Here is a 13,400-nt window from a genome sequence, read left to right on the forward strand (position 1 = left end):
AGGTTTAAGTTACTTCCGCAGTGGTTGCACTTTTCCGAACCGGATGCTCTGTCCATCAATATATATACGGTCTATGTGATATATGCGTATTCTTTATGTTATGTATGTCATCTATCTGACACGTCTTACATGATTCCTTCAGGGTGATATTGGTTTGCCTGGCCCACCTGGTATACTAGGTCCTCCTGTAAGTATAACAACTCACACTGCCCCTTGATGAATCATCTTTGATGTTTAAGTCTGCTGCTGGCAACAAGTTGATGATATTTCATGAAGCACAAAGAATGCCAGCCTTTAACAAAATAAGTGCCATAACACAACACTACTTTGATTAAAAACCTTGGATATATGCAGGACCTGCGGCCTGTTCAGTGGATATTTCTGTGAAGCTATAGCAGACTGGTTGGTTTCTTATAAACAAGAGGTAGCTTTAGATATGACACCATTGAGGACCTGTCAAACGCAGTCTGTTCTTTTCCTGTGTTGTGATTGACAGGGGAAGCCCGGCCCTCGCGGAGAGCCAGGGATCCCAGGAGAGCCGGTGAGCCTCAGCCTCTTGCTCTCTTTGAGCTGTCAATCCACGTGTCATTCCTTTCTCACTGCAGACTGACACGTTGCCTGTCTCTGTTCTCTGACAGGGTGAGAGGGGGCCGCTCGGAGAGACAGGATTCCCAGGGCCCGAGGGACCCCAAGGTGTTCCTGTAAGGGTGCTACATGAATTCTGTTGCTCTACCCTATATAATCACTAATAGTTGTTGCCAAAGCACCTTCCAGTAATGTCCAGGATGCAAAAAAAAAACACTGCTCAGCAGGTTGTTTTACCTTTACATAGAGAACATTATTCCAGGACAATATGGAAAAAAAATGTATGTTAGCGATCACTTGTAGATGAGAGATGATTACTATCCTCTATGTAATTACCATCAGAGATAGTTTCTGTAATTTTCCCTGTAAGCGCACAATGGAAGAGTGTTCGCATTGCAATCAGGATCATTATCCCTTAGTTGAGATATCTCATTAACTGTGGAGATTACTAGGAGTGCAACAGTGCTGATCCAATCGAAGGTGGGAGCTGATACAAAATGTCTTTGTTTGTGTTGCACTCCTTGAGCAGGGGAGACCTGGAAAAGATGGAACTCCTGGATACAAGGTGAGATGTGCAAACGCGTCGCAAATCCCCTTATAGAAAGTGCTTTACATCAGCCGAGCTACGGAAAGATAGCACAGCAGATTTCTAAACCCCCCCCAGAGCTACAGCATCCTGAGTGCATTAAACCTATTTGCATATTTGAGATTATAACGATAAAAAACTAAATGAAATCCTGCTGATTTAAGGCTTTGTTGACTTTTACTCTTTTTTTACCCTAATTATACCGTTAATGCTTTCAGGCAATGATAAAATGTTTGTAATAGAGGGCAGTAGACACTTAGATTAAATATGCATTTTCCTGCCTGATGAACCTGGCTACAATTGAAACAAATACTGCAGCTTTTAGGTGACTGATGGAATCTATTATACAGTATTTACTGCATAATAACACAGAATGGGCTCACAGCATGCAGAAATGATCTGCTATGAATAGCTATTACTAACACATTATACAGTCTAATACCAAACTGTTTTGACTATGAGTATTAGTTTGTTTTGCTGTCTGATTTACAATATCATTTTCAAATATGTTTTAAACTCCAACAGTCTATTGTTTTCTTGTTATTAGTAGTGGTTAATATTCTTCCACCAAAATCCCAGCATTGCAAGAAGCCCTTTTACAGTTTTAGCCTCATGTCCTTCTGCAGTGGTGCCTGACTTATCGGTGGGGCAACAGTGCCATCTAGCAGGTGGCATTTCTCCTCTACCCAGACACCTTGCACACTGCTTTGAGGTTTAATGTAATGCTCAGGGAAGCACATTTCAGTGGGCAAGATGATAGATTTAAGCCCCCCATCAGGCGTTGGGGAATACAGAGTACTGCAGATTAAAGCAGGCAGGGGAGAACAGCATCACAAAGAGATGCCCATTTTAAAAGCACATTATGCCAGATTGTCTTTTGCATGGCTCTTGTACTCCAGCAGGAAATTGATACAAAGATTCTCCCAGGGGTATCGCTGTGAGCATGGTAAAAGGAAGCAATGAGGAGTGACAGGGAGGGATTGGAAGACGCAAGATGTTGTGACAAGAAGCCAGAGACAGGTATTTACTCTCCCAGCTCCTCCATACAGTAGAGACAGCTGGTGGGAACGCAGGCGTTTCCCAATCAAAACAGGAGTGATGCAGAGAAGGCGTGACATTGCAGAAGGTGAAACACTGTACAGGGAGATATTATACAAGCAATATACCTGAGCTGAGTAAGAAGCAATCACTGCACAGTCATCTGAAAAGTGTACATTTCTCAAAGTCAAGTAATTCAGGAAAAGCTTGCTCACAGTTTTTTTTTCCCTTAGGCAACAGAACAGAGAACTTTTGCAAATACTAGAGTAGATAGGATCATTATTCCAATAGGTTGGGTGTAAATAACAGTAATCTCTGCTTTATGTACAGATTACAATAGTGGAGTATTATGTGTGCCCCTTTATGTTACTGAACATCTATTCTTTCTGTGTAGTCGGTGACAGCTTCAGGGTCAGCATCGTTTCTTTCACCAATTATCTAGATGTTAGCGGTTTACCTTTCTTCTATAACAACATAAACTAAACATGTTTATATGCTGTTTTTCCCTAGGGATCTGCAGGTGCAACAGGGGACAGAGGTTCCAAAGGAGAACGTGTAAGTAGCATCATCCCTGTATTCCTAAAAAAATAAGCTGGTTTTATGACTCAGACAATAATGAACAAAAGGGTTCTGATGAATAGTAATGGAAGTCTTCACTTCAGCACAAATGTGACTAATCCCCACAAGCACATAAGCACTAGATAAAGGCATTTAACGCTCAGTGCAGTTTCCTATTGTATTTGCAAAGCAAAATTAAAGAGCTCCGTCACACTTAGGCAGTAATCTATTGCAAATAGAGGATGCGAACGAGGCTTTTAACTTTATTGTTGGCAACAGAACCTTAGGACAGGTGACTGACTGGACACATTAAGAGAAATAGGTCAGTGTGCACAGCATGTTAAGTGATACAGTTGGGTGAGTCAGGCTGTAAATTTACTGTAACTCCGACACCAGCCAAGAAATGTAGTTTTAATTGTTATACTACTTAATTGCTATACTAAACAATTTGTCCAGTACTGTATCACATATATATATATATATATATATATATATATATATATACACACAGAGAGAGAGAGAGAAAGAGAGCTGAGAAATGTCTGGGCTTCTTTTTTGCAGGGTGATCCAGGGATTCCTGGAGAGAGGGGTGTTCAAGGCGAGAGGGGTCGCTCAGGAGATCCTGGCCCCATTGGACAGATTGGCCCTCCAGGCCAAAAGGGCGATCCTGGCCCTCCAGTAAATTTGGACAATGTGAACCTCTTGGTATGTTGTAAAGACAAGGTCCTTGTGTTTGCAGATGCCTCCATACATCAAACAAAAGATGATTAAAACCTGTGTCAGCCTACTTCCTTTCTGCGCTTGTGTAACTTGTTAAGTTCTCATTCCCTGTATGGAAAAATGGTGCCGCTACAGATTTCTGTATGAAACATCAAACAAGGCTGTGCAAGGGAGGTTGCTGTTCTCTTTCTGCTCGACGCTTTCCACTCCTCCTCATCCATGCGCAACAGAAGGTCAGAGAGGGAGGGAGATGGAGACAGAGAAAAAGACAGAGATATGTGGGCGAGCCTAGAGCTCTGCAGAGCAGTGAAAACACCTCCGTGTGTCACAGACATTTTACACACACTGTACGCGGTCACAGCAGTTATATAACATTCACAGTAGAGATGAAAATTGTTTGGAAAGATTCAAGGTCCAGGGCTACTAATGTTTGTCGTTACACTGACATTGTAAAAAGCTCTAACAATGTTTGAGTGGCAGAGCATATATTTTTGTATAACTCATGTTCCTTAATAATACATATATTTAGAGGCATACAGAGCTGATATGAAAAGCTACACTTTATGTCAGAAAGTAACACCAAGAAGTCTTTTTATAGAGTCATAATATCTCATTTAACATTCCCTGACTGAATCCGTTTTATTTCAAGCTGGATTTGTGGCGCAGATGTGAGATAATAATGCAAGGCAGGATTTCACTGAATAGTTAGAAAAGAAAAATGTCAGCAGTAATCCCTCCTCCCTGCCTTTGTTTCCAACACAGATGGTTTCCAACAAGTTGTAGTGGAGGTCTTTGAGTTGACATGCATGTCAGACATCAGTTAGATTTTTATGCAGTGATAACGACTGGATCTCCTCTGCTGCCAATCCACTATGAATGAAAGATGTATTCTTCTCCACTGCACACACAGGCTGATCCCAGCTTCAAAGAAGAACTCAAAATGTTTATCAGAACTGAAGTATTGAGGGTCTTCGAAGGTATACATTTTTCGAAATTATATTTTTCATGTTTACTCGCTATCTTTATTCCCCGTTTCCATATTCCGCATTCTGAATGTGGACTTTTGTTTTTCTTACTTTGTAGAGAAGCTATCAAGCACTGCCACGCTGCAGAAGACACCTGCAGGGATCTTAGCTACACAGGTCCACGGGCCTCCAGGACCTCCTGGAAAGGATGGATCACCAGGCCCCCCAGGAGAGCAGGGACCTCCTGGTCCTCATGGTGAGAGCTCAGGCTGCCAGACTGAACTGTAGGATGTTAACACCAATTCAGAAAAATAACTACTTTGGTTGAAATATGAATTAGAAATAACACTCTTAACCTTTAATTGCTCAGAACTACTGAAGACAACTAACCCTCTGTTGTTTGATGTAGATGTAATCTATTATGTAGCCACACCATATATGTATGCCCCTTTGGGGTTTAAATACATCAATACTCCAAATATCGTATGCTGTACCACACATATTTAAAGCAGGCAGCATTTACTGATGTAAAAACAAAGCTGCAGATTGGCTTGAATTATGCAGAATGAACCGCAACATCATTTAGTTAAAGAAGTTCTGTCTGTACACAGAGTTGGGGGGGAAAATTGGAGCTGAATTGGGGTGGAGCACATGTATTTTGTAGGGATTCATAGGTATTTTTCTCTTGCTTAGACCCATATATCAATGCAGACTGAGGGGCGGGAAGCAGAGGCAAGGCCAGGAGTGTGGTGCACAGCAGCTCTCTGGGAAATATGAAGACAAACGAAGAATTGGCTGTGAATAAGAGAAACTATTATCAATGTGGACAGGAAAGAGCAGCAGTATTGATACCTCACTCCGAGAAAAAGAAAGCTTCTAAAGTAGAAAAGGAGCATAGTCAGGAAAGAGGGTGGACGTTCTTTATCAAACTGATACAACTATCTGACTGCTCATACAACACTAATGGTTGGCCGGTCAGGCTTTATACCTCAAACTTGCTTAGAATTGTATTGTGTCGCAGCAGAACTACGGTGTCTTAAAGGTGCACTATGAGTTCCTGCATGGTTTCAGTGCAATTTCATTAACGTCTCAAATCGTAGACATCTCTCCTTTATCCGTGTTGCACTAAACCCCGCCCCCTCCTCCAAACATCTTGTGATTGGCTGCAACGTGGTTTGTTGTATTTTGGTGTACAGGCTTTTCACTGCAATTTTATTTGGTTCTTACCAAGATAAAAAAAAGACTAAGATTTAGAAGTTTTAATTTAACTTGTTTTAAGAGTGAATTTCTTATTTTAAGTGTTTAACTTTAAACTACAATCTTAAGAAGTAATTGAAGTTGCGCTGAAACCATGCAGGAACTCATAGTGCATCTTTAACTTTTAAAGAGGAGTGTGTTACATGTTGGTGCAGATCAAAAAGCACCACTTTATTGGCCTTTCTCTTTGAGCTTGGTATCTACCTCACATTATTCAAGACCATTTACCCTTTAACCCACTGCTATAATATAAAATGCTGCTTTCATTTACAGTATGAGTAATGTAGGTATTATACTACTCAACTATAAATGTCTGTGTTGTGTTAATGCCATTTGCATTACACGTGTATTGGATCTTCTTTGGCTTGTTTTATTTTTTTATGCTTCCAAATAGTGTTTTATAGGTTATTCTTGGTGCAGCTTTGCAATAAATACTTATTGAAAACAAAGACAAAAGTTTTTTTTTTCCTTTGATCAATCAAAAAGTACAACAACTTTTTTTTCTTTTTTTTTTGACTTGTGCCTCCACTCAGCTGGGGAGAGAGTTTGGGATAATATATCCTCATTATTTCTCGTCATCCTCTGCTGGAGACTGTGCTCCTCTGGAATATCCAACTTGACTTTTTCCCCGATATGCCAAAATGAATTGTTTATGGAGAAAAATAACCCCTCTGTTGCATTTTTTTTTTTTTTCTCATTGTTTGATTTCACATGGGTGAAAGTCTCAAGCTGTTAGAGAATACCCGTGAGGACGCATGCAGAACATCACTTTTTTGTTTGTTTTTTCACTCCCCTGTTGTAATTGAGTACTTGTTTATCATTCTAGTCATCTTTTACATTTGAGAGTGTAATGAAAAGACTCACTGATGTAATCCATTTTGTTTGAGTGTGTGTTTTCATAAATAATTTTTGTTTTAACATTCATTTTTAATTTTGTATTTCAGTGCATTCTGTATATTTCTTAATACTGACTAAAACAAAGTATATTTCATTGTATCAGCCTGTAACCTCTATGTTTGAGAGCTGCTCTGTTTTGTGCTGTCCAATATGGAACTATCAGTAAATATCCCACAGTAATTTGTCATTGATGGAGCAACTTTCTTCTTTTGTAAGGCATAGCATGCATACATAGATATTGCTATTAATGCTGTTTACAAACAGGTGCAGGACTGCAGTCCTATCAATCAAGCATGAAAAAGCACTCTGTGGCAATATTATTTTCTATTAACATACTCTGTCCATTAGTGCCCCAAGAAGTAATTTTATTTTCAACCAAGTGCAGACGCAATATGGCGTTTTCGATTCATCAGCGTGCACCAATCCAGCATGCAACTAAAGCTCATTGCCCTTTGTGCTATTCAGTATTTTTTTGCTTAAGGTACAGAGCTCTTTTCTCCATGGAACGTCTCCTCCCTGAATGAATGCCCAAGGCTCTGTGAGTGTTGAAAGAAGTCTCATTATTGCGTCAATGTGTGGATAGCCCCTCTCTCTTTGAGACTCAGTTTTGGAGCATTCATAAGCCTTTTCCCTGAGATTTTCTCTGACATGTAAGCGTTGAAGCGTTTCCCCTTTGGGCCAAGCGGTGCAATGCTTGATACTCCTGTCAATGTTTCTGATGCACTCTATGCAACCACTGGTCCTGAGACTCCATTACTTTAAGTGCCTCATGGGGAATTATATTCACAGCCCCTCATATTCTTACTTGGTATGCGGCTGTTTCAAACTGTAAAGACTAACCGGCTTTGCATGTAGTGGGAAAGGCTTTGAAAAACATGTTTGTGTGTATGTTGTCATGGGCAACGCACACGTTGGCCTGACGTGAAGATAAGTGCAAATGCTTTGATTTGATTTCACTCATCAGCCAGAGCATGTCCCTATATTTATATCTGGTTTATGTGTTATCTTATCCAAAGGCCAGTATAACAAAGATTGAACACAACCGTTTTCTCTCAGTGGTCAAACAGAAAAAAAAAAACTTTATGATCATTTGTATGCTCCCCTAGTGAATTACATATTTTTTGTTTTCTGCATCTGCCTTGTGTTTTACGGAATAGGTCTTTCTTTTCTCTCTCCGAATGCCGAATGAATAGTGACCCAGATATCTGACCTCCGAAAAAAGTCTCTGTGTGTGTGTGCTCTGTTTTAAATTCTTCAAAGACATTTGCTTTTGCCCTATTGTTTACAGAACGTTGTACAAGCCCACAGTGCATCCTTCTTTAAAAACTAACGTACAGATGGCTTGTTTGATAATTTTCATTTTGACAAGATATGAGAATTTATTTTATTATTTACATGTTTGGGATTGAAACTGGGGATCCAGAGCAGCCTGTTTCTACATCAACTAAAACAAAGCTACTTTTATCAAAATAAGTGCAGATTTCATACCTGACATGACCGTCATGTTGATTATATAAATATCATCAAGAAGCTAATCTGTACGAGTCCCTGGACAGATAAAAAGGTTGCGAAAGTGTACACTCATATTGACAGTTGGATTTTAACATGTTATGGCATTTTGTACTAATATTTCTAACTGTACTACCGTGCTCTGTAAACATGACACAGCACAGCTCTACTTCATCTCCGCGGTATCTGTACTCAGCCCGAGTGTTGTGTCTGTCCTCAGGGTACAGGGGGCAGAAAGGAGAGCGAGGTCAGCTTGGTCTGGGGTTACCAGGAGAGCCAGGATCCATGGGCCCACCAGGTAAGACACATCTTAGTTTGTATACTTAATTTAATGCAATTTATGTATTTTATCAGGGACAGCAATAGGCATCAGCAAGGACCGGTCCAGGATAATGTCTTCCATGCTCTTTTACTTTCCATTGGAGACTTTTTCATCAACTGTTTATTACTTAAAGTCGCATTTATCAATATGTTTATAATAACAATGACTCTGTGTAGAGTGAAAAGGGGCATTCATTGTGATGAACCCACAGGACGCTGATGACTAGCTGGCGAGCGTAGGGGATCAATATGCTGCTAAAGAGGTATTACCCTCAGGAATTGGTGGGGATCAAAACTGAACAAAAAGGAAAGTGAACATTAAACTTACATTTGTCAGGTGGCAAGAAACACAACTCCACAGGAATGCCAATCTAGCTCTGTATCTTTGCCTGTATAAAAGAGCACTTCTGGCAGTCCTGCTCTGATTATATTTTGATTATATACCTCATTTGTCACAAAATGACCAGTCTCCGCCACATCTACCCCTGTCAATCAGGTTTTCTTACCTGTTCACCAAAAGCCGGGAAGTGTAGCGTATTGCCTTGTGATATCAAATAACTTTGGTTGTGTCAAGTATCAAACCTCAAATTCTATTTCAGACTTCATTTGATATCTCAGCAGGTTGGAGATTAACACAACTCCCAGATGGCATGCTTTTTTTTTTTTAAACTCACCCGCTGCTATGACACAAATGGGGGACATATAACAATAGTAAAGGACAAAATGCTGAAGTGACTCAGCAGTGTTGTCCGTTCTGTAAAGTAGAAGCCCAGCTTGTTGTCTTGTGCAAAGACTGAATACAACCCAAGTTGTCAGCCTGTCCCCTGCTCCTGTGAACTAAAAAAAAACCTCCCCCTACCACGATGCTGACTTTCAGCCTGTGACAGTGGTGGTATATCCCTGAACTTAAAGTCATCCATCCAACTAGAATGTAGCCTATGTGCATTATGCATGTGTGGGGCAAAGGGAAGTTTGCTATAGCTCCTTTGGAGAGGACAAATCACAGCTGTTGAAAGACATCATCTCAAGGGGTGCATAGTAATAGGAAGCACCTTCAGCCCAACTAGTGGGGTTGGACTTTATCTGTATTCACAACTTGAAAAGAGTTTGGAAGTTGAACAAACTGCTGCTGTATGAGTGTGCTGTTTGGTTTTCTTTTGTGCAGTTACTGTAGTTCCTGTACAGCTGAAGATTTTTTTGGCCATCATAATGAGGGACCTGCTTGTACCCCTTGAATTCCACATAGAGCAGGTTCCCCCTGGACCACCTCCAGGTTCTGGAGACTGGGACAATTGTGTCACACAAAAAAGATTTTTCAGTGTTGGCAAAAAGGCTACGATCAACTCTGTAAATTATAAAGTTTTATAGTATATGTTAGAGTTACCACAATTTTCTGTTTGCTGTCTTTGCCCTCAGCTTGTTGTACCCTAATAGACTTTGATAGTGCTGAAGTCATGCTCGCCTGGAGTGCATTAGCTCTGTGCTGTAGCTAATTAACAGGGTTGAGCTAGCAGCTCTGAAGAGCCACGTAAACACACAGAATGAACGTTGAATGAATATTTGATAATGATGGTGCACTTTGGCTCTGGTGTTTGTTGACAGTACAAACAACCACAGTACTGTGGACAGTTTGTGTGTTTGCAGTTAAACAGGAGATGGATGTGGCAGTTATGAAAAGGGCATCTTGAGTTTTCAGTGGGAGGAAAAGGACAAGGCTGTACCTGCACTTCCTTTTGTAAGAGCATGGCCCCCGGCACAGGAATTAATAATGTCTAATTCTCTGTTAAGGCCCTCCTGGGATCACTTCTAAGGGCCCTCCTGGCCCTCCGGGGCCCCGTGGACCTACTGGGACTTGTGACCCCAGTGACTGTCTTCTTCCATCCCTGTGAACCCAGCAGAGTGGTTCATATATGGGGCTGGTTGGAACGTAGATGCCCGGCTCCGAGCTCAGTGCTGCAGCAGATGGCCTCGCTGTATGTAAGAGCTTCCTCAGCTCTGCTTCATCGGACAGACTCACAACTGACCTCTTTAGTTCACTTTACAACAACATTTGGATGCAGCCAGAATTTGTTCTTTTTCTTTCATCTTGCAATGCTGTACTAATAAGGTATTTCTTTTTTTCACATCCCCTACTGTGATGTAATGCATTCCTTGTCAATTCTCATTATGTCTTTCAAGACCATGAAATGACTTTATTTTATCAACTTCAGTCCTGTCTGAAAACATGATCTTAATTATTTGTTTGCCTTCTTAATGGGCTTGCCTATTCAGTCGTCTGTTCTTATTTAGATAAGCCAATGTGCCGTCAGAAGGTACTCTCACTTGTGTTTTTGTGTGTGTGTGTGTGTGTGTGTGTGCGTGTGTGCGTGTGTGTGTGTGTCTGTGTAAAGTTGTGATAAAACAACAGATTTCTGAGACTCCATATGCAACCAAAGTGCAGCAGATGTGACTGATATGCAAATAATTTATTTTTAGCGTGTTCTTCAAGGATGTAGTTAACATGGTTCTAATAGTTGCAGTGAATGTAGCATGGATATTCAGTAATATTATTATTAGAAAGTGGCTTGATACATTTCAAGATTACTAAGAGTTATGTTTTATGAAATTATCACTCATGACACATATGCAATGTGCATGATAATAATTATTTTGATCATTTATAAAGACGTCTTCCTATTTTCTTTAGGTTCGGCGACGTTACTGAAAACTATATCTGTTGTTGTACAAAAACCTACAACTCAGACTGTTTGTCTGAAACTACTGTATTTGTAAAAGTGTGTTCAGACCAAATGCAAAGAGAATTATTTTGTATTTAGCTCGCAAATATTCACCCTTAAGTTAGTTACGTCACAACGTCAGTGCCAACTTGGTTTGTGGTAAAGTACAACCAATAGCTGGAAGCAAGTTACAGATATATTCTTTTCAAAAAACACCATGTAGTCCTACGGCTTCGCTCGCTTTTCTCCAAGCCGTCTCCTCTCTGTACAGTACTGACGTTGAGTCCTAGAGTTCCAGCTGCCCACGGACACCAACATTAAGTTTGTCCTCCATTTTCAATTCTCGTTGATGTCAGTATAATCACACACTGATAGGCTTTCACCACACGCATCTTCCACCCAAATGTAAACATTTCAGTATGCACGTATTATTTTGTCTTTTTATCGACTAATTGTAATCGTGCAGAAAGGAATTTTGCTTTGTGTTTGGTCTGAACACACCAAACACACATATTTCAAGGGCAGATTTGAAGAATGTACTTTTAACGTTGTGTATGTTTAAGGAGTGTGATGTAAACTCACATTCACTCTGTTGTTGGATTAATCTGTAAATAAGTGGAATGAGTTATTGAGGTTTTTCTTTTTCTTTCTTCCCGTCTAATGGGGATTGTATCGGGACCTGACAATACATTTACATAAGCAAGTTGTCATTGTAATGACACAATAAGGTTCCCACTGTGTGTGTGTGAGTGTGTGTGCGCGTTTGTGTGTGTGTGTGTGTGTGTGCGTGTGTGTGTGTGTGTGTGTGTCCATTGATAAATAACATTTACCTGGTTTACATGCTGAATGATGATTCCTCTGGTTTATTTGTATATTTTTGGTTTTCAGCTACACAAAGCGAATCAGGATTACTACACTACAACTTCAGACTTTTGAGTTTTGTTAAAAATATACTCATGAATGTATACTTGAATTTCGTCTGGTCTTATGACTGGAGTTTGGATTTATTTATTTATTCTACTATAACAGGCTTTGGAGCCATTTTAATGTGTCAGAGGTGTTTGAGTCATCTTTACTTTAACAGGCCACACTCTATGATTGATCTCATCCACAAACTCAGTACAATCAATCTGAAAACATACAGATCTTCTTCAAGACGGAAAGACAAACGTTCCTAGCATTCAAACTTTATGAATGCTTATTTGAAGCCTTCTAAGAAATGATCTTACTTCCTCCAAAAAGTAACCTAACTTTATAATCACACAAAACCATGAACCTTTGTATAGCAGACAAACATAATTGGCCTGTTGTGTATATTACTTACTTTGCTGTTTAATGAGAGTTAGACTCAAAGGCTTTAATTTTACTTTAAAGTGCCCAGATGTGATTGATGTTTGAAACGTTCTGTGGGTGTATCTGACATTTTTGTGATGTTAAGAACTCGGTTCTAGCTGTATTCCATGCTTTAAGATCTGTTTGAGACTTTTTATGTCTCACAAGTCACCGAGCTTCTCTTACACATATGAATTATGACTCACATCCTACTCTGAAGCTGCAGAGCATTTTTTTTAAATATTCTTCTCTGCATGCAGGCTTAGTTTGAAGTCTGCTAAGTGTGAGTGGGTCTTTTTTCAGATGGTTATTGAATCAAATGTATACCACTGACTTTATTTGTGAGTTGAAAGAGCCCCCTGCTGGACATGTATTTATTTTCTCATTGCTTGAATGTAAAACAACCTTTCTTTGGGTTATAAGCTACATAAAGCCACATCCTTCTAATGGCTTCTGTCTTTTTCATATATGTTCACATTCTATGTATCATTTTTTCAGGAATTATCTGTATTCTAATTTTATTATATTGGTCTATTTTGTACACACTACATCTGTTGCACATTTGTCCGTCCTGGAAGGGAGATCCCTCCTTGGTTGCTCTTTTTTTGGGGAGTTTTTCTTTATCCAAAGAAAGAGTTTTAAAGGTCAGAAGGTGTAATATGCTGTGCAGATTTTAAAGCCCCCTGAGGCAATTTGTGATATTGGCCTGTATAAATAAAATTCACTCGTACGTGACTTTCATCAAGCTTATTTTCATATTTCGGTTTAATGATTCCCCTTCGAGACATTAACTCCAACCTTGACCAAATTCAAATGAAGCCGCATCAGCGTGAGGCTAATGCAATCTCAACTTTTTGGCAAACTGATGAGAGTAACTCTCTTTGAATATTGAATTTAGCTTGAATTGATATTAAT

The 13,400-nt window shown here is 39.8% G+C and overlaps 1 protein-coding gene across 2 annotated transcripts in view; it reads left to right on the forward strand.

Annotated features, from left to right (window-relative positions):
• LOC117960475 (collagen alpha-1(XIX) chain) overlaps positions 1–12,134 on the forward strand; it is a 90,279-nt gene extending 78,145 nt beyond the window's left edge. For both annotated transcript variants that reach the window (XM_034898391.1, XM_034898392.1), the window contains 10 exons: positions 143–187; positions 497–541; positions 639–701; positions 1,115–1,150; positions 2,720–2,764; positions 3,329–3,472; positions 4,398–4,464; positions 4,571–4,708; positions 8,336–8,413; positions 10,225–12,134. In XM_034898391.1, the coding sequence (XP_034754282.1) occupies positions 143–187; positions 497–541; positions 639–701; positions 1,115–1,150; positions 2,720–2,764; positions 3,329–3,472; positions 4,398–4,464; positions 4,571–4,708; positions 8,336–8,413; positions 10,225–10,325 (762 nt within the window). In that variant the 3' untranslated portion in view covers positions 10,326–12,134. The remainder of the gene's footprint in view (positions 1–142; positions 188–496; positions 542–638; positions 702–1,114; positions 1,151–2,719; positions 2,765–3,328; positions 3,473–4,397; positions 4,465–4,570; positions 4,709–8,335; positions 8,414–10,224) is intronic.
• The last annotated feature ends 1,266 nt before the right edge of the window (positions 12,135–13,400 follow it).

Source organism: Etheostoma cragini, chromosome 17, assembly GCF_013103735.1.
Source record: "Etheostoma cragini isolate CJK2018 chromosome 17, CSU_Ecrag_1.0, whole genome shotgun sequence".
Taxonomy (NCBI): domain Eukaryota; kingdom Metazoa; phylum Chordata; class Actinopteri; order Perciformes; family Percidae; genus Etheostoma; species Etheostoma cragini.